Genomic DNA, 27,232 nt, shown 5'->3' with positions numbered 1-27,232 from the left:
ACAAAAAATAAACAAAAAACTGTACAAATATAATAATATGCATATAAACTATTTCGAAATAATATTTGTTCGAATAATTTTTGAAAGATCGATATTTCTCGCGCTAATTTTCGATTGATCGTGTGTATCGAAGATCACTGGTAGTACCATCTGTCGGTCAAACTATCAAACAAATTTTATGATCTACTTCAAATTTATTTGTAAAAACTTAAATATGGATAAGAAATGTGTTGTAAATTAATTTTAAAAGAATAATATGTATATAATTTTGAATAAAGTACGAGTTTTTTAAACTATCGATACATATCTCACTAGTTTTCGATCGATTGTGTCGTCCAAAGGTCGCAAGTAGCACCATCTTCCGGTCGATTAATCAAACGAATGTAAAGATCGAGTCGATAACTGTAATTAGAGTTTGACAATATGGCTGCTTACATGTTTGGCAAAAAGTCTAACGTGAAAATTGTGTCTATTATTGAAAGTATTTCATAATTATCTTTATATTTGTTAAGTTTTAATACACTATTTAAGATACATGGCTACCATAGGAAAAAGTGAATTATCCAGAAAGGACATCGAATCTGCAGACAAAGATGAAAAAGTTAGTATGCATTTTGACGTATGGCGTTTAAAATAATGCACCATGAATGTTAATGACATTTGTGAAGTTAACTTGTATAAAACATTCATTTGTAGGAGACACTCCTGGAACATGACAGTGAACCCGATGAGGATATGATATTTAAGTAAGTCGTTGGAAATTCTATGGATAATATGAGACCAATTCATTTGCTAAATTAATTAACTCATATTTCTTCAACAAAAAGTAGAAAAAAGATTGTTTCATGATTTATCATTCAACTTTCATAACAATTGTTATCATTCAATTTAAATATTAAACTCAAATAAGTAATTTATTTTAAGGGTTTAGTATTTGCTTAACATTTATCATTAATATTATTTAATTTAGTTATTTGAAAAAGTTATGTATTGATCAAACACATTGATAATGAAATTCAAAGAAATTCTGAAAGTTGAGTTAACTAATTTGGACTGTGAATAGCTCATATAATATTTCTTAATATGAAATCATTTTAGCAATCTTGGATCATTCTCTTTTTCTATTATTCTATTCTTTTTAATCATTTTTATATTATTTTCTAATAGAGCCATGAAGAACTGATTGGTATATCGATTTCCAATACCGGAGGTTTATTATGATCATGAAAATGATGAAGCCATAAAATATACTTTTATCCTCCCATTATGTTTGATGTTTGATTTCAGCCGGCCGAGTACTTCAAATGGAAATGGCAGAGTCGATGGGAAAATGGATAGGTAAATATATATGTAGTTTTTTTTATTTATATTTAAATATTACCATACTGATTTTGTGCTTACAATTTAAGTAGAAATTTAAATTGTAGAAATTGTTCAGAATTATTCTAACATTAATCTTTCAAGAATGTGCAATGAGACAAATAAATCACGGATATATCAAAGTAATTTATATAGCATAAAATATAACACCAAAGTTCATTAATTAACACAAGTGTATTTAATATTGTTGTTTAGTGTCAAAATCCAAATTGAAGATGTGACAAATGTGATGCGGGACAATGTAAAGAAAGTCATGGAACGTGGAGAAAAGTTAGAGGATTTACAAGATGCGAGTGATCGATTGTCCATGACTAGTAACCAATTCAGAGAAGCAGCAAATAAAGCTCAACGAAAGATGTGGCTGCAGAACTTGAAATCACGGATTTTTATTGTCACCATTATCCTGACCATTATTTTCTTTATCTTTGGTATGATCAATGTGTCATGATTATATTAAACACAAACATATGAATTGCATGATCTTTATTCTTGATTTTTTTTTTTTTTTTATAAATTCGCGTGTTTGCATAATTGTGTTAAAAAATTCTATAATTAGCTTTGCTATAGTAGTATTACTTTTTATTTGGTATGAATAACTCTCGTGAGTTGAACTTTTTACAAGAGAAAGCTGGATTGCGTGAGAGTCTGATTTTTTTTTTTTTTTCGAATTTTTCACACTTGTTTGTAGTGGTCTATAAGAATATACATTGTATTTTTTAATAAAACAAAATCTCGATTTGTTAAAACCTACAATGTATATTTTCATGGATTGTGCAAGCAAATGTGTAAAATTTGATAAAAATTACTCCAGCCTCCCTTTGTAAGAAAGAAAAGATTTACTTTTGTCCTTTAGCTCCTTTTTGTCATTCTCATTAAGAATCACTTACTAGATCCATTTCCCGCGTATCGTTTTCAGTTGTGGACATCTTGGCGCTTTTCCTGGTTCTCAGATAGCAAACGTCCTATAGAATGGTATTTCATTCCTCAAATTGAAGGTACATGCGAGTTTAACTTATCTCTTGTTTTTAATCATACGTATTATCTACAATCTTTTATTTACAGGCTCGTATCGACTCGGCGATATATTTTAGTATTAGCACGAAAGATAAAATACTTTTTCATCATTTTAAATGAAAAAAATTGTCTTCTGCGATAATCATATTTATGCTATAAAATGCCATTGCCTTTTTACTATACACTTTAATGCTTGTTCCTTTCGATTATATTCAACATTGACTCATTCATTTTTAAACACTTATAATAATATACGATACTTTATTTTTGTTCATTTATTATTTTTTTTTGCAGTATCTGTTATTGTCAAGTATTGGTGACCTTGATACCTTGAAGAACGTGCAACCAGTCGATGTCACAAGCACAGACCTTGTCTTTGTACCTTTCTTTCGTGGAGTATTATTACAGCGATGCTTTCCTAAAATTTGTCAACCGATTTACAGTCAAATTATTTTCTTACATTTTAGTTTATATTTTAAATATTAATATTTCTTGTTAAAATATTGTGATTCGTTAAAGTGACAGACCAACTCGATAATATTCATATATATGATAATGAAACTTACTTTATGCAATTTTTAACAAATCCGCAATTTATTAGTAATACAATAACCATATAACAATTGAACTAAACAAAAGAATTATAATTATTGATAAAGAAATACTTTGAAACTTTATAAAATGGTAGTTAGATCAAATTTTCAAATTATTTCAATTAATTAATATATTTCTATGATAAGTTAATTTAATTCTATATAAGTGTTTGTAAATGGTGCTAATTATTTATAGAATTTTATAGAAAGAAGAAAAATAGTCGTACATTGTAACTATCAAATTAACAATTATATTTTATATAAATTTGCACTAAAAATATTAGAAAAGTAAATTTATTTTATGTTTGTTGCTTATTATTAATAGTTCGCGTGAACCATAATATTAACATTAAACAATTAGCGCGAACTGATGGTAATCAACAGTAGGAAAGCATCTCTGGAATATTATATAATCGCGAAGTGATTTAATTATAAGCTTGTATAAATTTACATATAAATATAAATATATTCTTTTACACATACATTTGTTATATAATATTAAATATATTTGTCGTGTTAAAAATAAAATCGTAATTACGATCAATATAATATGTCTAGATATAAATTTCAATTTTCTAATAATCTAATCGTCATATTTCGTACCAGTTGTTTTTTTTGTCTATCCTTATCGTTATGAGACAAACAAAAATTTTCGATACAAATGGTATATAATCTAAAATTTACAAAATGTTTAAAGTCCAATGCAATAACCGTGTTATTATTTATAAGGTGCTCAATTCTATACATATGCCAATTATCATTGATTATGCAGAAATAAACAAATGGTAATTTATTTTGTTTATTTTTGATAACGCACAAAAGGTTGGTTAATTCTGACGATTTTGTTTTTATAACGAAATATAAACAAAATAAATAAAAATAGTTTAAAACAAAAACAAATGAGACAAAAAAGTGTACAAAGCAAAGTGTCTTGTATCGGTTTGTTCGACTCGTCAAAGAAAAAGAGATCTTTGAACGAGAATGATGAGAATTAATCATCAGAGTGTTAAAAAATTGCATTCTTTTCTACGACGTCGGTTACAGCAATATCCTGCTATAATGGGCACTTAGATCGTATATGAGTTGGTGAAGCCAAGTGCAATAGAAAGAGGGAGAAAGATATAGATACGTAGATGTAACTTGAACGTTACGAACTAGTCGTCGCTCGGCTGCCGGTTAACTCGTTCGTTATAACTTCTGCCGGTCGAGCTTAGAGAAAAAGAAAACAGAAAGTAAAATTATTTAAAAAGAGAAGAAAAACACAATTTAAATCGTCATCCAATCGAACGATCTAATATAATTAATCATTCTTTGTATTAACTTAATATATTGTATACTTTGAATTTTTTTCTGAACAGTGTGCGTTATCGTGAACATTGTGTAGTTTCTTTATTTTTTTATTTTTTTTTCGTTTATTATTAGTATTATTATTATTATTATAGTTATTTAGTTTTTTTTTTGTGTTTTTTTTTTTTTCATCTCTCGTTATAATTTTACGCATAAATAAGGGGGATAGGAAAAGGAAGAGTACAAAAAAGCGTTTTGATTCTTTGAAAATCTGCATGCGCCGTAGAGCGTTAGGATCTATCGAGAGAGAGAAGAGAGAACAGTTGCAGGAGGGAACTTAAGAAGAACGGCCGTTCGATATTACAAAAGCATGTCAGCATTTGAACAGATACTCGTCGCTGCGGCGAGCATCGCTATTGGAGGTTTTTTTCTGACAGGAGGACGATGGCGTTTCATTTATGTGCTTTACAAAACTGCACCTAGAGATATTTTGTGAGTATTTTATTCTATTTTTGTTCTTTCTCTTTCCGTCTCATGTAAATCACCTATTTTTCCTATACTTTTGTTTTTTTATTTTTTGGCATTGAACGTGTTTGTAAATGAGCTTTTTTTTATTATCAATGCATGTTACTCTATTATTATTATTATTATTATTTGTAAGAACTATGTTATTTGTTTTAAGTGAGCATTTAAAGAGCACAAATATTTTCAATTTGTTTCAAATTGTTATTTATAAAACGTGTTTGCATATCGAGTTTATTCTATCATAAAAACCATATTATTATATTAATAATATTATGTAGAAAAAATCTTTTGTTCATACGTTTGAAGCACACTTACGTTTTATGTCGATATATAATTTTTCTTTTTACAATATATATTTTGTCATATCCGTCACGTGTTAATTACTCGTTGTTTACATTATCTTCGATCATCTTGGACTTCGAACTTTTCAATAATTTGCTGAAATACATTTCAATTGTGTGAATAATATATCGATCATTTCAATCAAGATTAATTAATATGAACTTGTGACTCCTTCAGAGAACAACCTTTGGAACATTTTGTATACTTAGAATGTTCCGACGTGTTTATTTATAATTACATGAATACGTAATTAAGCCGATAATACAGTTTAATCCTTAACGAACGAGCGCAGTTTATTGCAATATAATATCTGTAATCGAAATAATGATCTGTAGATTGACGGATTTTTAAGATATTTAGGTGCTTTATTTCCAGAGCAAGATAAAGTGCATAATTAATTTTGTTTTATTAGATTTTTTGGAAATTTTTAGTAGTAATAAGTAGTATATAAATACACAGATTTATTTATATAAAAAGATACTAAAGTGTAAATTAAAGAAAAATAATCAGATTTGAAATAAACCAATATGTATATATGTATGTAATATTTAGACATGTATAAATTAAAAAATATATTTTTTTTATTATGGATTTACATTTAATCTATACAAAATTACTTAAATTTTTATATATTTTGATACAACTTTCAACAATCCCGTATGTGCATACAGGTTTTTTTTGATATAATTATCGCAATAATTACGTGTCTCGTCAAAAAAATCAATGAACTTTATTAAACGTTTAAAAATTTTTATTTTTTCGCTTAATGCTCGAAGAGGAACGCACCAGAATGCATCGAGAAACAATTGCATTCATTGTAATGTAAAAATTCATGCAAAACTTGATAGATTTTCTAAATTATTACGTCATGCTTTCTGTATTGCGGCATTCATTCGTTAAGAATTAATTAATATTAAAATGTGCACATAAAGATGAATATCAAGAGATAATTTATGTTTGTAGTCTTTTATCTATGAACGTCACAGTATCTGTCTACATATTTTGTTGTTCGTTGTATAAAATTTCTTTTTTTTAAAATATCATTATTATAACATGTACACAAATACGTATTTATACGACTGTTATTAAATATTCATGAATAATTTACAAATTTTGATATTTTCTTTTTATAATTATTATGTATACATTGTGTTTATAGTATCGATTTAAGATTGATTATTTTGTTAGTCAACTAATAAGATCAAAGACAATTACTCGCTTCGCTATATATAACTTAGAAAAAGCTTTTCACGCATGATTAATGGCCTGTAATAATTTCTACTTTTGTGCTAAGCTGCCAAAGTGTTTTGATTTAATTTTAACAAAATGTGTAATACAATTATATGCTTGATTTTGTATGCTATTTGTGAATTATCATAATATTCACCTATACAATTTCGATGTAAATACATAGAGACAAAATTTGATTGATTCGTTTGTAAATTTAATATTTCATTGTTAATGTAAATAAAATTGTCATTATAATTGTTATTGGTTGGTACTGTTTTCGTGAAAATAATTTCAAAATTTCAATTGAATTAATTTTGATATTTGTTAAAAGATGTTTTAGAAATGTTGACAAATTTATAAAAATACTTATATAACTTAATTACGGTTTAATAACTTAATTACGTAACTTAAGTGTGTATAATTTTGTTTTAATTTTTATGAAACTTCCTATTGCAAAATCGTCTGACATTAATCATCTAATTATAATAATTTTTCTTAATTATACCTTGAGGTGTAAAAAAACATTTTATATCCTATTATTCCATTTATTAGTTTTCATTTTATTTATTTTCTATTTTTTTTTTTTCTATTTATTGAATATTACAAATGTTATTTCGTCATAGTATATGAATCTATCTTATCTAATGATAATTTATAAGGAAAGAATTTCATGTACTTACTAACGTAGATCGAACTGACGGAGTTCGTTGCAACTCACTTGACCTCGATAAAGTTGGGGTCATTGAGCTTAATTATTATGCTGGAGGCGTTGCTGATCCTATATGCACGTATAAAATGCACCGATTGTATTATATATGTGTCTAAGGTCAATCAATCATATTCGATAGGTCGAATCGCAATGTTAAGTTATTACATTTTTGGTACGAACTCAAATCTCCGTTTAATACGTTTAATCGAATAAAGTTAATCAATTATATTCGTATTCGAAAACTATTTAACATAATATATTGCGCTCCTGTACTATAATTTTTATTTTATTTTTATCCTTATCATTGTTTTTTATATTTTTGCATTAAATACAAAATAAGTATTATTATTAATTTTACATTTTTTTTATCATTATCAATTTGTATGCTTAAAAGAAGTAATGTAAATTTATTCATATTCTCATGGTATACCTTTGTATTATATATGAATTATTTATTTTCGACGAATGCTATAGATATTGAAATGCATTTTTTTTTTTTTTTTTTTTTTTATAAATATTTCAATCCGTAGTTCATTTGTTTGGTCTTGTAGATTTTTGTATTTTAAGGAGTAGTAACTTGTTAGGCATATCCAGTACGCTTTTACTGTTAGTAAAGTCTAGTCCCTATCGACGCACGTTGATATTAACGAACGAGCAGTAAGTGAGGCAGATTGACTAAGTGTTGAGTCTTCTTGTGTGACTAACGATTATTGCTAACGAGCAGGATAAATGCTTCAGCAATCGTCAATGGCTAACTTCTATCGTACGATACTTTTCTTTTTATTTCGAGTTGTCAGAAAATGTAAGTACATGTATATATACATAAACATATACATATATATATATACAATTGTATAAATCTAATTAATGAAAATCTAAACACTTCAATTATTTAAAAAATATTAGAGCGTCGATTTCTAATCCGTTATTCCAAATAATATCATCGGAAGTATTCGCAACTGGTTGATGGATCGTCATATCACATGGTCGCATTTATGATGCGATTAGACTTTGATCCCATTTATTGTCATGAAAACGTTAGGGTGCATCGAAAATTTAAGTACTTCCGGTGGATGAACTGATCGTTAATAGTCGATAATAATAGATTAATGAAAAGGATATTTTTACATTGCAAAAATAATGTTTGCGTGTAAGAATAAATAATAATAAAATACAGGTTGTCTTTTAAAATTTTATTTCAAATAAGCGTACTTGAACGTAATAGACGTTTCTTATACACTAAATATATACATACACACACACACACACACACGTACACATATTGATACGTTAAGCTTCAGTTGACATTGACGGTTTTATTGCATCTCGTTGAACGTAACTTGTTCCAGACAGGAAAACTCGTTTTTAACCACAAAGATTCTAATAGATACGACATTTCTAAAGATATTTATCACAAATTTTATACATCTGTGCAAATATAACATTAATAATATTTGTAATAACTAAGTTTCAAGTACACAACGAGGATTCAACGAAGAAATTTACTCTCCACCATGTTATTCGTTATCTCATTCGGTTCTATTTAATCATTGCGAATATACGTAGTTTAACTGGTAGGGGAACTGTGACGAGTGTCGACTGATAGGAACGAGCTTGCTAACAAAGACAAAGTAATTTTTCATTTTCATCGTAAAAATTTGTAATATTTTAAATAAACGTAACCATTTCTTTATGTAATAAATTATTTCATAAGAAAAAAAGAAGAAGAAAAAAAACAATACAGTATTTTCCTAACACATAAAAAAACAAGTTTTCATTTGTTTCGTAATAAAGATAACAAATGAATTAATTAAATGATATGTTAATTAGTCACATTAATATTTTATATTGTTCTTGAAACTAATTTGAGAAAAATATTATAGTAATCAGATGAAATTTATCTTAACATTCTTATTCTTATGTTTTTCGTTTCATTTCAAATTATTGTACGTAATAAGAGGAAGGAGTAAATGAGCGAGTATGCCGAGCAGGAAGGAACGTTAATTAAAGAAGCGTGGAATGCATATGATGGCCTTAATCATTCCTAACAATTCACAATGATCCTTTCTATGCATGACTTCAAGAAAAACATCGGCTTTTCTTCGTGCTAGTGAAAGAGAGATAAATATTATATTGCTAATTAAATATTAATGTTTGCCAAACGAATAGACATGAGTTATTAATAAAAATGTATATATGTAATTATACGTTACATAATTATGCATCTTAATTTTAATTAGAATTTACAAATAATACATTTAAGTATTATAAAATAATAGTTCAAATATATATAATTATAAAACTAAACTCATATATATATATATATATATTTATTAGTTTTGTAATGAATAAAAATTCTTTTAAATGGATTTGTTCCTTTCATAGTCTAACTATCTCGGTGAAAAAAAAAAAAAAGAAAAAAAACTATTCTCAGAGAGCTTTCATACATGTAGGTCTGATAACCATGCACGCACGTGTTCTTTATGAAATTAATCAATTTACATCGATAGGATAAGATGTCGTGCTAGCTAGCACGAAGAAGTGTATTCAGGACTCGTGTTCGTGACCGTGATTCGCTCGTTTTCTCACCCCATTTTTTGTAGAACACAATGGAGTCTCTACAAGACCAAGAATGAATTCAATTGATAGATGAATTATTTATGATCGTGATCTAGTTTGCACGACTAACACATTTCTTTAGAAATAACAAACTATGTAATATCCTTAGACAATACAAATTTACGATATTGTAATCGATTAAGGAAATCGATTGTTATATGAAGATTAATTATATTTGCTGGATTTGATTGATGTTTTTAACATTTTTCATCATGATATTGTATATAATATTTAATTTTATATTATATTATATATTTTTTGTTTGTTTGTTTGTTTGTTTTCAGAGGTGCCATTAGATTTATACGAGTGAATATACTCTTATGGTGGTGGGAGACTCGAGGTTTTACAGTAGCAAGGGTATTTTCAAGATTGACTGAACGTCATCCTGAAAAAGTAGCATACATTTTCGAGGATAAAGAATGGACCTATCGGCAGGTAAAGATTTATTAATTTTTTCAATTAATATATTCTACAAATAATATTTAATTATCTTTTCCTTTTTTTTTGTTAATTATATGATTTCAAAATAAAATATATCGAAGTGAGATCACGAAGACAAATTTTCTACCAAAAAAAAAAAAACCAAAAAATAATAACCAAATTTTATTCTCGTCATATTTATAGCTCGAAGAATTCAGCAACAGAATAGGAAGTTATTTTCACACGCGATCACTTTCACGGGGGGATAGCATAGCTTTAGTTATGGAAGGTCGTCCGGAATACATTGGAACTTGGTTGGGTCTTAGCAAGGTCGGTTTCGTCGGTGCTCTTATCAACACCAATCTTCGACAAGAAGTTTTAATCCATAGCATTAAAACAGCAAACTGCAAGGCTCTCATCTTTGGTTCTGAACTTAAAGACGGTAAGAAACTTTTCTTTTTAATTAATTGAATACTTTATAATTTGAAAACTTTTAATATATTTTATCAAACCATTCAAAAGATCAACGGTAAACTTTAACAAAACTAAATATATTGCTTAAGTGATACAATGTCAACAGCGTATTTAAAATGATAATTATTTTATTCTAAATACTTGAGACAGAATGTAAAAACATATTTCAAAATTAGGATAATGTTAAAGTACTTTTTAAGGAAGATAAATCATTTGAAATTAATCATCAGAAACAAGAGACACCACTGATAATAAAATTAATCTAGGCTTTACTTTTTTTTTTAGCGGTACGTGATATAAAGGACAAATTACCAGAATTGATGCTGTTTCAATGGTCAGAACACGAAGATGTATCTATATTAGAGGGAGCAATAGATCTAAACAAAGAAATCCTCAGTTTAGATCCAGAACCTCCTCTCAAAGAAATGGCTTTAGGTACTCCTCGAGACAAGTTGATATATATTTATACGTCTGGTACAACTGGAATGCCAAAGGCAGCGGTTATAAATAATCTCAGGTATGTTGAAGTATTGATGAAATATTTCTTCATAAAAATTGAAATTATATATCATAGAAAAATTGTGTGTGGATTCTTTCAGGTATATGTTAATGGCTTATGGCGTTTATTCCATGCTGGCTCTACGTTCAGATGATCGAATTTACAATTCTTTACCTCTTTATCATACTGCTGGAGGTATTATTGGGGCTGGCCAACCATTGCTTACAGGAATAACAGTTGTTCTTCGTAGACGTTTCAGTGCCTCCAAATTTTGGTCCGATTGCGTACATTATGAATGTACCGTAAGTATATTTTTATTATAAAAAAAAAAAAATAGATATAAAAATATAAATTGAATGATAACGAATGTTTCATTTGTTTTTAACTGCATATACAAATAATTGAATAGTTTTATTACAACTTTATTGATCAATAAGTTGTGGTATAAATTTTAGTATTTTATATTAAACAATACTTATATTTTTTATGGAATAATATATTATTAATTAAATAAATAATTTTTATTTTCAGATTGCTCAGTACATCGGAGAAATTTGCCGATATCTTTTAACTGTTCCACCAAGTTCCTATGACACAAGTCATAAAGTAAGACTCATGTATGGGAATGGTCTAAGGCCACAAATTTGGAAGCCTTTCGTTGAGAGATTTGGCGTTAAACAAATTGGTGAATTTTATGGTGCTACGGAAGGAAACTCGAATCTTGGTAATTTATTTTCTATTTGTTTTTTTTTCTCGATAAATTTAATGAAGCAACTCAATGTATAATTAGATATACTATGTTGAATTATTATTCGTGTTTACATCGTAGTGAACATCGACAATAGAGTCGGTGCAGTTGGATTTGTGCCAAGGTTTGCTGGTAATCTCTACCCAGTTACCTTGTTGAGAGTCGATGAAGAAACTGGAGAACCAATTAGAGGACCTGAAGGGTTTTGTGTACCTTGTAAGCCTGGTATGTTTAAAATACAAATATTTGTTAATATTTTAAGAAATGTTTGATGTCACGTTTTAAAGATTTCATATTTTTCAAATTGCAATCATTGTTGCAATTATGTGTGTGACTGAATTTTTGTTTATTTTAAAATTTTCAAAATAAAATATATAAAAATCAAATCACGTAAAATATATCCATTTGAGAAAAAAATGTGTTTTTTTTTTTTTATGTCATATAAATTATTATAATTAAATTACAGTTAGATATTGTTACCTACAATAACTATTGATACAAATTTTGTTAATTTCATTGTCGATAAAATAATTTAATTTTTTTTTTTTTTTTTATCTTTAAATGATTTAGGAGAGCCTGGTGTTTTCGTTGGAAAAATAAATCCGCGCAAGGCTGTAAATGATTTCAGTGGTTACGCCGATAAGAAGGCATCAGAACAGAAGATCATACGTGACGTCTTCAAAAAGGGTGATCGTGTCTTCAATACCGGTCGGTTGAAATAATAAGACAAAAAATTAAAAAAAAAAAAAAAAAAAAAAAAAAAATGCGGTCATTTTTTACGACTTTCTGAGAAATCATCTATGCAATGATTTAACCGCATTTTTCGAACAGGTGACATTTTGGTCATGGATGAATTGGGATACTTCTACTTCAAAGACAGAACTGGTGACACGTTCAGGCATGTTTTGTATTTTCAACGTTTAACTATTATACTCAATGTTTGTTACATTTATTGAATTAACTTTTTTCTCAAATGATTGTTGTATTGTTAATTAGGTGGCGTGGAGAAAATGTGGCCACTTCTGAAGTTGAAGCAGTAGTTAGTAATGTCATAGGTCTCAAGGATACAGTCGTTTATGGCGTCGAAGTAAGTCATTTATTTTTCATTTTTATTTCCCGCTTAAATTTATGTAATTAAGTAATTTATAATAATATAGTTTTGTTTTTTTTATTAATGATTTTCGTTATAACATTTGATGGTATAGTTAAAAATTGTTTCGATATTTCAAAAGAAAATGTATTATTTATTATTTATTATTTATTATAATATATCATTTAATAAATAAATTTTATTAATTTCACAAACTACTGTGTTTAACAATAAAATAAACATTATAACATACATTTTTCAATGAGTTTTACGACAATAAGTTTAAATGTCTTTTAAAATTTTAACAGGTACCGGGAAATGAAGGTAAAGCTGGCATGGCTGCTATTTATGATCCGGAAGGATCTTTAAATTTAAAAGAATTAGCTGATGGTGTTAAAAAAGTTCTTCCTATCTACGCTCGACCACTTTTCGTTCGTGTCCTTTCGAAACTACCTATGACTGGTAATTTGTGTGATAAAATCTAATTAACTTATTGAAGATATTTTGTTTGTATTATTAATATCTTTTTAACAGGTACCTATAAGTTGAAGAAGAAGGATCTTCAATCCGAAGGTTTTGATATTACAAAGGTAGACATTGAATCGATTATTTTTTGAATAATCAGTTTTACAAAGTTTGATTTATTAAATGTTGTTCATATAGTTCGTAGATCCAATTTATTTCCTTGATCGGACGGGCACATACGTGAAACTGACAGATGATTTATACAAAAACATTCTTGAAGAAAAAGTTCGGATATAGGAGTTTTTTTCCCCTATTTTTTGTTGGGATAAATTGTGAACATATTTTTATATCGAAACATTATCGAGAAATTTGAAGATAAGTGATTACAACAAATTATTTAAATACTCGTCGAGCTTAACGCTCTCAAGAAATTAATCGCACAATAAATTTGTTGTTAAATTTATTATTAAAGAAGAACAATCAGAGTGATTAGACGAACGTGCCAAAAATAAGAAGGAAACTTTTGTTAACAAGTGTTGTTGGTATATTTTGTAAGCCATTAAAGAATATGTTTAAGATATTTGATACTACGTCCTAAATACGTTTTCTTTTATTTTGATGCCCACGTTCCTTGTTGAAGGCTGAACACGTGAAATATGAGATATAACATGAGACCTGTTTATAATTAATTTAACATGTCAGCAGCCGGCAAAGTGTTCAAAAAATTGAGATGTATTATCCTATAATGTAACCAACTTGTTGCAATATCTTAAACCAATTAACTTTGTTACGGATTAATATTTCTATTAATATCTGAAAAAGGATTGGTTATACTAAGGAGTAAATGCAGCAGAAAGTAAAGATTTGTAAAGCCAGGAGAAAAGGTTCAGGGTCCCAAAAAAGCGTCAATTCTTAATCTTCATTCGATTCTGTAAATTCAGTCTTTGATTAGTTATTAAGTCCGTATTTTGTAATAATTAATAAATTTGTATATTAAATTTCGTAATAGATTAATAAGTATAAGAAAAGAAAATCGATGAATTAGTAACTCTGTTACATTTATTTTAAATATTCTATATTCTCTGTTAACTTTGACCAATCAACGTTTATTTATTATTGAAACAAGGTTTGTCTAAAGAAGTCGCAGGACGTAAAAGTTGTTTTTCAACAGTTAAATGATTTAATGATGATTAAATGATAATGAATTAATGATCCTCAATGTCAATGAAAACACTTAAGAGTTTTATACGTAAAAGAGGGAACAATGATTGTGACGTAGTATTTATTATAAAGACAACAAACACATTATATCTATAGAAGTCTGATATTTTTAGTATCATCTCACAACTGTTTCGTTGAAATAAACTTCTTGACTTATTAAAACATATTTTCGATGTAATCGAAGTCTTCGTTGAAATAAAAAAAAAACAACGTTTTATTTTATAGGAATAATATTTTAATGCAAACTTTTTTCTTATTAATTAAAAATAATAATAATTTGAACGCTTTTCAATCATGTAATACGGATTTAATAAATATTGTCATAATTTGTGCGCAGTCTCCGTATGAATCCAATCACTGTTATTGTCTTTTCACGAAATCTTTATTCTTTGTTTTTTTTTTTTTTTGGATTTACGAAATTATTATTAAAAAATATTCAGTTATTTCAATCAATTTTAATGATTACTTTCATCGACAATATTTATTAATTAAAATTACAAAATATCAATTACTTGACAATATTTTGCCCGTTCTTCTTATCAAATATTATCGAAATCATATAAAGTCGAGACATAAATATGACACAAATACGGTTAGATCAAATATGATTGTTCTATTTACATTTGAAATAAGTTTTCGTCTCATCACGCAGTGGAATACTAACTTTACTGCTTCACGTTGTGTTGTGACGTTCATATTACATAACTGGCTGTCTCCAATCAGGCAACGAACTAACGAAAGATTTTCTGATGAACTGACACGAGCTGGCGCTTTTTATCAGTGTACCAGCGTCGCTTAGTATATACCCTTTGGAAAATAAATTTGATCGGTACAATTTACGAATTTACGTAAGTACCACGTGTTTTATTAATTATTACACCGTCAATGAAAGATTATTTTGAATGAGTGTTTAACACAATATGGTATAAAAATAAAGAGAATAAAATTTTTAAAATCGTGCGCAATTTTCAATAAGTGGAATAAGATCGACGTTGTTAACTTATCAAATCAGTATTATATCAGTCAAACGGATATTTCATTTGTTATCTCTGTTTATTATTTGAATTAGGTTTTTTCTTCTACATCGCTGAACGAATGAATTTAAATCTTGTTTATTAATCTGTCGACGCTACAATGGTAAACATGGATAATGACAAATTTTCATTTGCCATCGATCGTGGTGGTACTTTTACCGACGTCTACGCAAGGTGTCCTGGCGGGAAAATTAGAGTTATGAAATTATTATCCGTTGATCCTGCTAATTACGAGGATGCGCCACGTGAAGGAATTCGTAGGATACTTGAACAGGTGTTTAAAATTTGCACGTTTAAATATTTATATTTATTTCATATTTTTATAATATTTATTGACATTATTTACGAAGAAAATTATCTTCCATTTAAGATACCGGAAGTAACAATTTTCCAATAATTCGTTTTTTGTTTCATTTCATATTTTTTTTTTGTAGAAATAATTTAAAATAAATAAGAAAAAAAACTACCTTTGTTTTTACAAAAATAATGACGAGTAATAAGATTTTAGGAAACTGGAGTGAAAATGAACGGTGAAGTTGATACTTCCAAAATAGCTTGGATTCGAATGGGTACAACAGTGGCTACAAATGCGTTGCTTGAACGCAAAGGTGCTAAAATGGCGCTAGTATTAAACGAAGGTTTCAAAGATATTCTTTTTATTGGTAATCAAGCAAGGCCAAACATCTTTGACTTGGTTTGTATTATTATAAAATAATTATTTTTTTCTTTCTTTACATTTATACAATATTAAAAATAACGATTGTCATTACAGGAAATAGTAACACCAGAAGTTTTATATAAAAAAGTAGTTGAAGTAAAATGTAGAGTGATACCAGCATTACCAGGAAGATGTCAACTTGTCAAAGATTCCTGGAGAAAAGTAAAAGGTTCGACAGGAGAAGATTTATTTATTACACAAGAATTGGACGAAGAAAAGTTGAAAGAAGACTTGTTGGAATTGAAACAATCAGGAATCGAAAGTATTGCTGTAGTTTTAGCACACAGTTATACGTAAGTTTCATTACAAAAAATATATATTTTTTTAAATTAATTGAAACAATTTTTTGATTTAGCTCATTCATACTTACCGGCATATATGTTTAAAAAAATATGCTTTATAGGATGTTGTATTTATTGTTAGTTTGTTTCTACAGTAAATAAAAGTTTAGTATATATTTTTTAGATACGCTGAACACGAAATCAGAGTTGGCCAATTGGCTAAAGAACTCGGCTTTTCTCAAATATCTCTTTCTCATCAAGTAATGCCGATGACTAGAATCATTCCACGTGGATTTACGACTTGTGCTGATGCTTATTTAACACCACATATCAAACAATATCTGCAGGTATCTCAATAATATCAATAATATCATCTAATCACATGTTTTGTTAACATTATCACTTTGATATTTTTTTCTTTTTAGGGATTTTCTTCTAAATTCAAGGACAATCTGAAAGGTGTTAACGTTTTGTTCATGCAAAGCGATGGTGGATTAACTCCCATGGATTCGTAAGTTTAAAAACAAAACGTAAAAAATTTAGAAAATCAATCCTGTACGATATGTTAATTAAATTTATTTGAATTTAGATTTAATGGGTCACGAGCCATATTGTCTGGTCCTGCTGGCGGTGTCGTTGGATATGCCATGACGACTTATGGTAAAGAAACCGATCTACCTGTAATTGGTTTCGATATGGGAGGAACTTCGACTGATGTCAGTCGTTATGGTGGAAGTTACGATCACGTTTATGAAAGCACTACGGCTGGTGTAACGATACAAGCGGCTCAGGTACAAAAAAGAAATATTATTACAATGTTTCGACGGTTGATATAAAAATATATCAGAATTTTACATTGAGAAAATAAAATTCGGTTTAAGTTGGACATAAATACAGTTGCTGCTGGAGGTGGATCAATGCTTTTCTTCAGATCGGGTCTTTTTGAAGTAGGACCTGAAAGTGCTGGAGCTCATCCTGGACCTGCATGTTATAAGAAGAATGGTCCCTTGGCAGTAACTGATGCAAATTTGGCCTTGGGTCGATTACTTCCTGAATATTTCCCACAAATATTTGGTCCTAACGAGAACGAACCTTTGGATAAACCTCGGACTATGGAAACTTTCGAAAAACTTACTTATGAGGTTGTCATATCGTTTCAATAAAAATTTTAATAAATTTCATCATTGAAGTGATCTAAAATTGATATTTCATTTTTATTACAGATCAATGAGTATTTAATAAATGAAGGTTTGAGATCCGAATCTGATAAAATGACGATCGAAGAAGTTGCGATGGGATTTATCAAAGTTGCTAATGAAACGATGTGTCGACCAATTCGTGCTCTAACTCAAGTATTATTATTTTCTAAAATCTATTTTGCGTAATCAAGAAAAAATTTGATAATAATATTAATTTTGTATATTAGGCTAAGGGATACGATACATCACGTCATGTATTAGCGTGTTTTGGTGGAGCTGGTGGTCAACATGCATGTGCTATCGCTCGATCACTCGGTATGAGCACTGTTTTTGTTCACAAATATGCTGGAATTTTGTCCGCTTATGGTATGGCTTTGGCCGATGTTGTGGAAGAAGCTCAAGAACCTAGTGCTGAAATTTATGAAAGAAGTAATTGTTTAAGTGCCAATATTTAAAGTTATTCAAGTTTTTAACGGTGAATTCATTAGATATTATTTTTCGTTTAGATTCTTTCCAACGATTAGATGAACGTTTAGATATTCTTGCTGAAAGAGCAAAAAACAAGTTGGTTCAACAGGGTTTTGATCATTCTCAGATACACGTAGAGTCATTTTTGCATCTACGTTATGAAGGTACTGATTGTGCTTTGATGTGTACAGCAAAACTTAATTCTGAATATTCTTCGGAATCTCCAAAACATGGCGATTTTCTTGCAACCTTCTTAGAAAGGTTCGTTAGATTTACATTATACCTTTGCAATATCAATTATACATTTTTCTTAATCTATAACCAAATTTGGATTTAATTTTTTTTAGATACCAAACAGAGTTTGGGTTTACTATGCCCAATCGAAAGATTCTTGTGAACGATATTAGAGTCCGTGGAATAGGAAGGACAACGATAACCGAGGATACAACTTCATCACCATTCTCTACACCTGCTAAACCCGAAAAAGTTAGTCCTATCTTCAATGATACTTAAAATAATAACAATAGATAATATCTTCATAATAAATAAATTATTCACCTTGAATTCTTTATTTAATTGATCAACTATAGACATCAAATCAAATTAATTAACTAAATTTTACTTTATAAAAACTTTATATGTGTTTTAGTCGACTATGGTGTACTTTGAAGGAGGATATCAAGATACTAAAGTTTATCAATTAACTTCACTATCATCAGGTCATATAATACAAGGTCCTGCGATAATTATGGACAGTTTGAGTACTCTATTAATAGAGCCTGATTGTACAGCATCTATTACTTCTAAAGGAGATATCAAAATTACCATTGGCAAAGGAATTCATACAAAAGTAACAACCGATTTGGATACTATTCAACTTAGTATTTTTTCTCATCGTTTTATGAGTATCGCTGAACAAATGGGAAGGTAAATTTATCCGAATTAATTTTGTTTACGAGAAACACGATTTATTTAAAAATATTGTATATAAATTGTTTAGAATTTTGCAAAGAACTTCTATTTCGACGAACATTAAAGAACGATTAGACTTTTCTTGTGCTGTGTTTGGGCCAGATGGTGGTCTTGTTTCAAACGCTCCACATATACCAGTTCATTTGGGTGCTATGCAAGAAACGGTTCAGTATCAAATGAAGGCTTTTAAAGGGAAATTTACCCGTGGAGATGTTATCCTTTCTAATCATCCTTCAGCTGGTGGCTCACATCTTCCAGATCTTACAGTTATCACACCGGTATTCTATAGGTGAGTGTTCGATTAATACCATTTTTCTAAATAGACAAATTTATAAGAACTTATTTCATGATTTATAAATTAATTTTCATAGGGATTTGGAACAACCGGTGTTCTTTGTTGCTAGTCGTGGTCATCATGCTGATATAGGTGGAATAACGCCTGGTTCAATGCCTCCACATTCGACCACGTTGCTTCAAGTAAAATTCAAATTTATCTATAATGTATAAAATATTAGAACTGTATTATGATTATTTTATTTATATTGTTAGGAAGGTGCAGCATTTAAGAGCTTCCTGCTTGTTCACAAAGGTGTCTTTCGAGAGAAAGAATTAACAGAAGCTTTAATGGAACCTGCTAAGATTCCAGGAAGTTCAGGTACTAGAAATCTTTCGGATAATTTGAGCGATCTTAAAGCACAAATAGCTGCTAATCACAGAGTAAGTTACATTTACAAATATTGTATTTGAACAATACGTTTATAATTTTTATATTTATGAAGATTATGAAATAAAGTATTTTTTATTTAAAGGGAACACAATTGGTGAACGAATTGATCGATATTTATGGTCTTGATGTGGTTCAAGCGTACATGGGACACATTCAACAAAATGCCGAGCTTGCTGTTAGAGATATGCTGAAGTTAGTCGGTAATAATGTACTTCAGCAGAGTGGGAGTAGCAGTGTTACCGCAGTCGATTATCTCGACGATGGTAGCCCAATTAAGTTACGATTAGATTTTGACGTTGAGAAGGGTGAAGCAGTTTGCGATTTCACGTAAGTTAGAACTTGGTATCTTATTAGTTAAATTTTGAATTCATGAATAAGTGACATTTGAAAAGTTACAAATTTCTATCAATTTAATTTACAGTGGAACTGGATATGAAGTTTGGGGTAATTGTAATGCACCACGTGCTGTAACACTTTCAGCACTTATTTATTGTCTCAGATCTATCGTTGGTCGTGACGTACCGTTAAATCAAGTGAGAAATATTTTCTAGAATAAATAAACTATACAATTTTCTTGTCGAATATATATTCATGAGATTATAATTTTTCGTAGGGATGCTTGAAACCTGTCAAAGTTATTATTCCCAAGGGCTCTCTTCTGGATCCGTCCGACGAAGCTGCTGTAGTAGGGGGTAATGTTCTGACATCTCAACGAGTCGTTGATGTTGTTTTGCAAGCATTTGGAGCTTGTGCTGCTTCTCAAGGATGTATGAACAATGTTACGCTTGGTACTGTAGAATGGGGCTATTATGAAACTGTTGCTGGTGGCAGTGGAGCTGTAAGTGAATCACACTTCTTAGAACATTTGATTTATACGACAAAACAATTCTATCTTGTTTTTATTTTCTATTTCCTTTTTTTACGCTTCTAAACAAGGAATCAAATACTTCGTAAGACATTATTCTTATTATATTTTTGTTTATTTATTTTATTATTCTTGTATAAATTACGTATAATGTATTAGAAATATTCATCTAAATATATATATATAATATCAAGGGCCCAACTTGGGATGGTAGAGGTGGCGTTCACACACACATGACCAACACACGAATTACTGATCCAGAAATATTAGAACTACGTTATCCAGTGATACTAAACAAATTCTCTCTTCGTCCTGGAACTGGTGGTGAGGGTGCTCATCGTGGTGGTGATGGTGTCATACGAGAAATGACTTTCAGGTGCATTAAAAAATATTCTGAATAAATGATTTTTCAAATATGTTAACAATATGAAAGCAGAAATATAGAAAGCTGAAACTTCGTGACTCGAAACTGAAAATAAATTTAATTATATATAATTATATATTTTCGTGTTTTGAATATTTTTTATAGGGCTCCAATGATGTTGTCGGTATTAACTGAAAGACGAGTCCATTGTCCTCCAGGCTTAGCGGGTGGCTTACCGGGTGCTCGTGGCAAAAATACTCTCAGAAGGATGGATGGAAGAATGATCAATTTAGGTCCGAAAACAGCTGTGCCTGTTCATGCTGGGGTAAGATTCGTCTATTTTTATCATCTGTTAGTCAATTTTCACGGTTACTTAAGAGACATCGTGCCTTGATCTATTTTAAACTATCTCTAACTCTTTAACACTCTCTGACAGTTTCTCATTTAAATGTATTTCACTATTTATTCTATCGCATGCATATACTATATATATATATTGTAGAATAACTTTGAATGTTAAAACAATCATTTACATTATTCTAATAGTAACTATAAATTAACTATTATATTAACACATTAATTTATTTTAATTCATGAAATATATTATATAAATGTAGACACATTGAATTGAAAATTACTTTTTTTGTTTTTTTTTTCGTTTTAAATGATGCTTACATTAAGAAGAAAATGTTTCAATTAATTATCATATTTATTTAATTTTTTTATTTGCTTATTATAAACAACGTAATAATTCTTTTGCTTCTTCACCTAATAATATTATTAAATTTGTTGTTTTTTTTTTTTTCGTAAGAATAAAGTGATTCAAAATAGTGAAGTAAAAAAAAAAAAAGAAGGTATATTGTCTTCTTTGAACATAGTGCAGAAAAGAGTATAAGAACTCGTAGAGTAATAGCTTTGCGACGACACCAAGCAAAAATGTGCCTTCTTCAGACGTAGACTTTTTAAAATTCGCATGAAAGGAGAGCAAAAGGAGTATAAGGAGAGATGAACAAAAAAAAAATAAGAGTAAGAAAGAGAGAGAGAGAGAGAGATAGAAAGAGTAAGGATAGCAGTGTTCCGGCTTTTTATGTAGCCTCGTAAAGATTTTATCTTGGTAGATGCGATCTTCCTTTCCCGTCTGCTCTTAAAAATCCCACTCGAGTTTCCTGCATATGCGTTTTTCTACAAAGAACGACATCATTTTTGTGAAATTTATGGTTGTTATTAGATAACGATCGACATTTACGCATCTCATCCTTATCTTTTTTTGCGAAAAAAAAATCTCAACATTTTCTTTTGTTTTTTTTGTTTTTTGTTAACGTAAGTACCATAAATAAATGTTTAAATAAATAATATTTATATTAAATATATATATATATATATATATATATATATATATATATATATTATTGATATATGTGTTGGTAATTATGACAGTGGATTGATAGAAGAAAAAAATGGAAAGAGAAAATTGTTTTTATGATTTAATTTATATATTACAATTTTTAACATTTTAAATTATATTAAAATTAATTGTTGTTATCAAATAAATCATTAAATCAAGTTTTTTTTTTTTACGTATTTCGATTTGTTTCGTGGCTAAGATTTGATATAAATATGAATTAACCCTATAAGGAAGAATTTTGGCTCAACGTAATACAACGCCACTCGAGTTAATTCGAGCATACAACTTAAAAAGGGTTAATTAATTCTTTCTTGTTTTTTTTTTTTTTTATTCTTTCAAATGACGGTATAGTATTCGAACATATATGTTTATATTATTTATTCGTATTCACGAGACTAATTCATTTCAACCAGCAAATTTCTAATTTCAATTAGAAAGTTTCGTTTGCATTTTCTGGTCTTTCTTAACGACTTCTATGACAACTACGTAAGTAGTTTGAGTAGTCACGTTACTACCAACGATTCAGTGTTGTGAAGATTCTTTTTCTGTAGTAATTGTCCATTCGAGTTTAAACCAGTAGTAAAAGCTTTGAGGTTTATCAGAGCAGCAGTAATCGTATCTCCATTTGTGAATCTTATACACCCTCTTGTCTGTCTCGAGTTCTCGCGATTGATGCGCAAAAGCAGAAACACTAAAAGATCGCTATTTGTTTTTTTTTCCTATTTCTCTCTCTCTCTCTTTTTTTTTTTTTCCTAGTCGTTCTAAGACATTTTGTTCACGGTTCTTCATTTAATGTTCCTACTTTCGAATAGAAAAAAAAGATTCGTTTTTGAAAACAAATGACAAACTTTATTTTTTTTTTTTTTTTACTTTTTATGTGACGAATTGATTCTCGAAAGTAACGAATTTTCTAAACATGTTTTTTTTTCTTTTTTCTTTTTTTTTGGTTGAATACAACTGAAAATTATTTTACATCACATACAGCAGGGTGCTTCAGCAATTGAAAAAAGTTACCTAAATATTTTTTCTTCTTTTTAATAATATAAAAGATATTTTTTTTTTAACACAAGACGTACTTTGTTTGGTTTCTAAAGTAATTTTTTATGGATTTTTTTTTTTTTTTTAAGATTGTTGATGTTTTTTTTTCTTTTTATATTTTTCCTTGCAGCGGATAAAAACATATGTTTAAGTGTATCTGTATCATTATCTCAAAATGACTTTGAACGTCAAAAATCTGATAAAATTGTAATTGTCTATTTAATGAACATGGAAGTATAAAAAATGTAAAAATAAGGCTATAGAGGAAAAAAAAGTAAATGAAAAAAAAAAAATGTATTCTCATATTTCACAGGATACTTTCATCCTAGAAACACCTGGTGGTGGTGGTTACGGTTCACTCGATACAAAGCAGCCAATTTTTACGAGGACAATATCTCGAACGTTCGTCGAACGTGGAAGCGTTTTTGAGTATAGAAAAGCTCAGGAATCCGTATAACGTAAAATTAAGTTTAAGAGAATCTATTTAATCTGTTCGTTACTACATTGGTTACAAGCTACTCATCATGTAACGGTTCTTCCTCCCGAATGTACATGTATAGTATATCTATGAAAGTTTATATAGCAAGACAGGAGAATTTGGTAATAGTTACTTACAAAGTATGCACGTGGATAGAGGAAGGAGGTGCAGGCATTATCGGGAGTTTGATACACTTGAAAGGATATCTCAACATACACGACAGGTTTACGAAGTTCAGTTAACTTTGATAGGAAGAATGTGTCGTTCTGGATTGATAATAAATTTCTACGAAACTTATTACTATCATTATTATTATTATTATTATTATTATAATCATTATAATTATTATTATTTGTTATATATATATATATATTGAATTGAAAAAATGAAATTGGAATATAATTTTTCATTATATTTATTATAAATGATATTTTATATAAAGCCAATATATTGTTACAATAAAGTTCATTGTATGTTGATTAATATCTGTAAGATATTAAATTCTAACGAAATAGTTATGTAATATATGATGTTTCATATTTATAAATAATTTCATTTTCTATTGATGAAATTTGTCGATTTAATATATCCTCCAGTGTTTTCTTCGATCCTAAAGATTTATTTTAAGCGATAATGTGAAATCTAGAAGAGAATTTTGGTAAGTTATCTTTTATTATAATATTCTCACAATCAAACAAGATTAATGAATTCATTCGTATAAATATTATTGCAATGTAATCGTTATTTGATGGCTTTAGAAATTCATTATTAAATACGAAGATTATTAATTAAACTGAAAATCGAATACGCCAATTCGTAGGCATATTAAGTTGCTGTAGTTAATTTGCTCATCAGATTTATTGGCTAGTTTGATTTGTGTTCATGGCCCTACGCAAATGGTCTCTTCGTCAGTCTTCCATTTCCGGTTTGAGTAATTACTATTACTGCTCGTAATGTCATCACCGTGACCTACATATGAAGTACAGGATGGTCTTTGTAATTGCCTTTCGATAAAATAACCTTTGAGAATTCGTTAAGTGCAGGCTTTTACGTTAGGCGACATCGTTCTAAGGCTATAACGATTATGTTAATAATAGTACTAACGATTAAAACGTTCGTGATCGCTGTTCATAAAACTAAACGCATGTAATACTACGTATTCATTTAAATATACATTTATATTTGTGTATAAAGAAATGATTAAAGCCGTGAGTAGGGAAAATATGCAATAGTTTTATCGCATGAATGAATGAATGATATAAATATAGATAAGTAAATCAATGTACACAAATTTACACGATAATAATACAACCTCCCTTGGCATAAATATTGTCCTCCCATCTACATCTCGGTCTATTCAATAGTTACTTATTATGAATGCTAAAAGAAACGTGCGAATGGAGACAATTTCATAACGTAGAAGTACACCGACTGTATAACAAACCAGACATCATTAACGTCGTAAAATCACGTAGATTAAGATGGGGAGGTCACGTGGAGCGCATGGGGAAGGATCGAATTGCACATAAAATACTGATCGGTATACCGAACGGGAAAAGACCACTGGATAGACCGAGACGTAGATGGGAGGACAATATTATTTCGGGATCTTAAAGAAATAGGTTACGAAGACCGCGAATGAAGGGGTCGTGCTGAGGGACGGGAACAATAGCAGGACTTAGTATTTATGGCAATGAACTTTCAAGTTTCTAACGCCAGTTAATAATAATAATAATAATAAAAATAATAATAATTCGTGACTGTGGTTCATAAAACTAAAATATTACGTATCCATTAATTTTATTCTATTTTGCTATTATTAAATAAAAAAATCACATTTTTACGTTAATTATATTTTTAAATAGATTATTATAAAAAATGCGATTTCACAGAAGAATTTTTATAACACTTATTTCGTATTTAAGATACAAAAAGGGACAAAGAAGATAACGCACGGAATAGACACCGAAACCACTGTATTAGAATTCAAGGAAGGTAGGTGCAAAGGTTCGTTCACAATTAGCCGGATTGAATGAGCGTCTAATATTGTTGCGATTACGTGCTACAACCTAGCAGTTCTCAGTAAACCCCTTTAGCCCGCCAACCCTCCTCCCCCTTCTCCCAAATTGCAGCCCAAGAAAAGCATTGTAGCTTTCTTTCATTGGATTTTACTTGTGAAAGGAAGAAAATTTGGTGTCAACTATAACGAACAGAATCAAACGAATCTTTTCGAGACAATTTAAGATTGATTGCAAAATTCAATGATCATTCATTCGATCGTAAAACGAATACATTTGAAAAGAATATTTTAAAGCTACGTTTATTTTTTATTAGATGCTTTTCTATATTGAAAGAAAGAAAGAGAGAGAGAGAGTGTGTGTGTGTGTGTGTATGTGAGAGAGAGAGAGAAAGTTGACAAATATTTGGATAGGTATGTATTGTTATGATTGTCACGTTGAGATGTGACCGTTGTTTGTTTGTTGTTTCTATAGTTGGCTCCTCTACTTTTTTTGTTTTGCTTAATACATCAGTCGATGTCGGATCGTAGCAAAGAATACCTACACGTCTTGTAAATATAATCTTGACAATTAATCTTATTTCATTTACATTTTGTTGAAATAAAATTGTTAGATTAATTTAATTTCTTTCTATTAAATTTTTCAGACAAAATAAGAATGAATATTAATTTAGTGTGATTTTCTTTCAATTTGTTTTATATATTGTATATTTCACAGCAAAGTTTATTGAATATTTTGATTTTATTTTTTAATTCATATTATTATAAATAAAATCGAGATGAATTGAATTAAATTAAATTATGTTAATTGTCAATGATATTTAAAAGTGTCTTATAGGAAAAGATAAATTGTTATATATTTGTTGTTATTTTTTTGATATAATTTGATTTAATTAGATGAAAATAAGCAAGAATGCAAATCGTAGAAAAGATCTCGTTATAGAGAAAGCCCCTTTTTCACAAGTTCGAAGACATTGAAATATTCTTTGAGAAGTGACAATAAAGTTGACGGGTGTGTCTAGTTATCACCGTTATCTGCATTCACTTTTC

General features: G+C 28.9%; 3 protein-coding genes across 7 annotated transcripts; all 3 read left to right on the top strand.

The window, feature by feature from the left end:
• The first annotated feature begins 406 nt into the window (after positions 1-406).
• Positions 407-3,469, top strand: LOC107064579 (vesicle-associated membrane protein 3). Of its 3 annotated transcripts, none has more exons than XM_015317393.2 (6): positions 407-601; positions 697-746; positions 1,288-1,338; positions 1,576-1,808; positions 2,297-2,375; positions 2,689-3,469. In XM_015317393.2, exons 1-5 carry the CDS (start codon positions 536-538, stop codon positions 2,332-2,334), a joined length of 438 nt encoding a protein of 145 aa, XP_015172879.1. In that variant the 5' UTR covers positions 407-535; the 3' UTR covers positions 2,335-2,375; positions 2,689-3,469. The 3 variants fall into 3 exon arrangements, with proteins under 3 accessions (XP_015172879.1, XP_015172880.1, XP_015172881.1); XM_015317394.2 differs by having other exon boundaries at positions 2,443-2,777; XM_015317395.2 differs by lacking the exon at positions 2,297-2,375.
• A 953-nt stretch (positions 3,470-4,422) lies between these two features.
• Fatp3 (Fatty acid transport protein 3) lies at positions 4,423-13,975 on the top strand. The gene is made up of 13 exons (XM_015317392.2): positions 4,423-4,766; positions 9,984-10,134; positions 10,324-10,561; positions 10,879-11,110; positions 11,193-11,394; positions 11,624-11,816; positions 11,922-12,065; positions 12,411-12,548; positions 12,672-12,738; positions 12,837-12,927; positions 13,239-13,392; positions 13,465-13,520; positions 13,594-13,975. Exons 1-13 carry the CDS (start codon positions 4,645-4,647, stop codon positions 13,690-13,692), a joined length of 1,887 nt encoding a protein of 628 aa, XP_015172878.2. The 5' UTR covers positions 4,423-4,644; the 3' UTR covers positions 13,693-13,975.
• A 954-nt stretch (positions 13,976-14,929) lies between these two features.
• LOC107064577 (5-oxoprolinase) lies at positions 14,930-26,488 on the top strand. 3 transcript variants are annotated; one of them, XM_015317389.2, is made up of 22 exons: positions 14,930-15,464; positions 15,686-15,924; positions 16,159-16,344; positions 16,423-16,661; positions 16,834-16,996; positions 17,075-17,160; positions 17,239-17,440; positions 17,531-17,791; positions 17,873-18,001; positions 18,076-18,277; positions 18,355-18,577; positions 18,664-18,802; positions 18,966-19,243; positions 19,317-19,577; positions 19,660-19,765; positions 19,838-20,005; positions 20,098-20,342; positions 20,437-20,548; positions 20,629-20,853; positions 21,075-21,256; positions 21,410-21,569; positions 24,001-26,488. In XM_015317389.2, exons 2-22 carry the CDS (start codon positions 15,751-15,753, stop codon positions 24,142-24,144), a joined length of 3,885 nt encoding a protein of 1,294 aa, XP_015172875.2. In that variant the 5' UTR covers positions 14,930-15,464; positions 15,686-15,750; the 3' UTR covers positions 24,145-26,488. The 3 variants fall into 3 exon arrangements, with proteins under 3 accessions (XP_015172875.2, XP_015172877.2, XP_015172876.2); XM_015317391.2 differs by lacking the exons at positions 21,410-21,569; positions 24,001-26,488 and adding an exon at positions 20,952-20,965 and having other exon boundaries at positions 21,075-21,250; XM_015317390.2 differs by lacking the exon at positions 14,930-15,464 and having other exon boundaries at positions 15,786-15,924; positions 16,152-16,344.
• The last annotated feature ends 744 nt before the right edge of the window (positions 26,489-27,232 follow it).

This window comes from Polistes dominula, unplaced genomic scaffold (assembly GCF_049000335.1).
Source record: "Polistes dominula isolate Pdom_NZ unplaced genomic scaffold, Pdom_raw_medaka contig_33, whole genome shotgun sequence".
Classification (NCBI taxonomy): Eukaryota; Metazoa; Arthropoda; class Insecta; order Hymenoptera; family Vespidae; genus Polistes; species Polistes dominula.
Note: the sequence above shows the minus strand (reverse complement) of the source record. Positions and strands in the feature narration are given on the sequence as shown.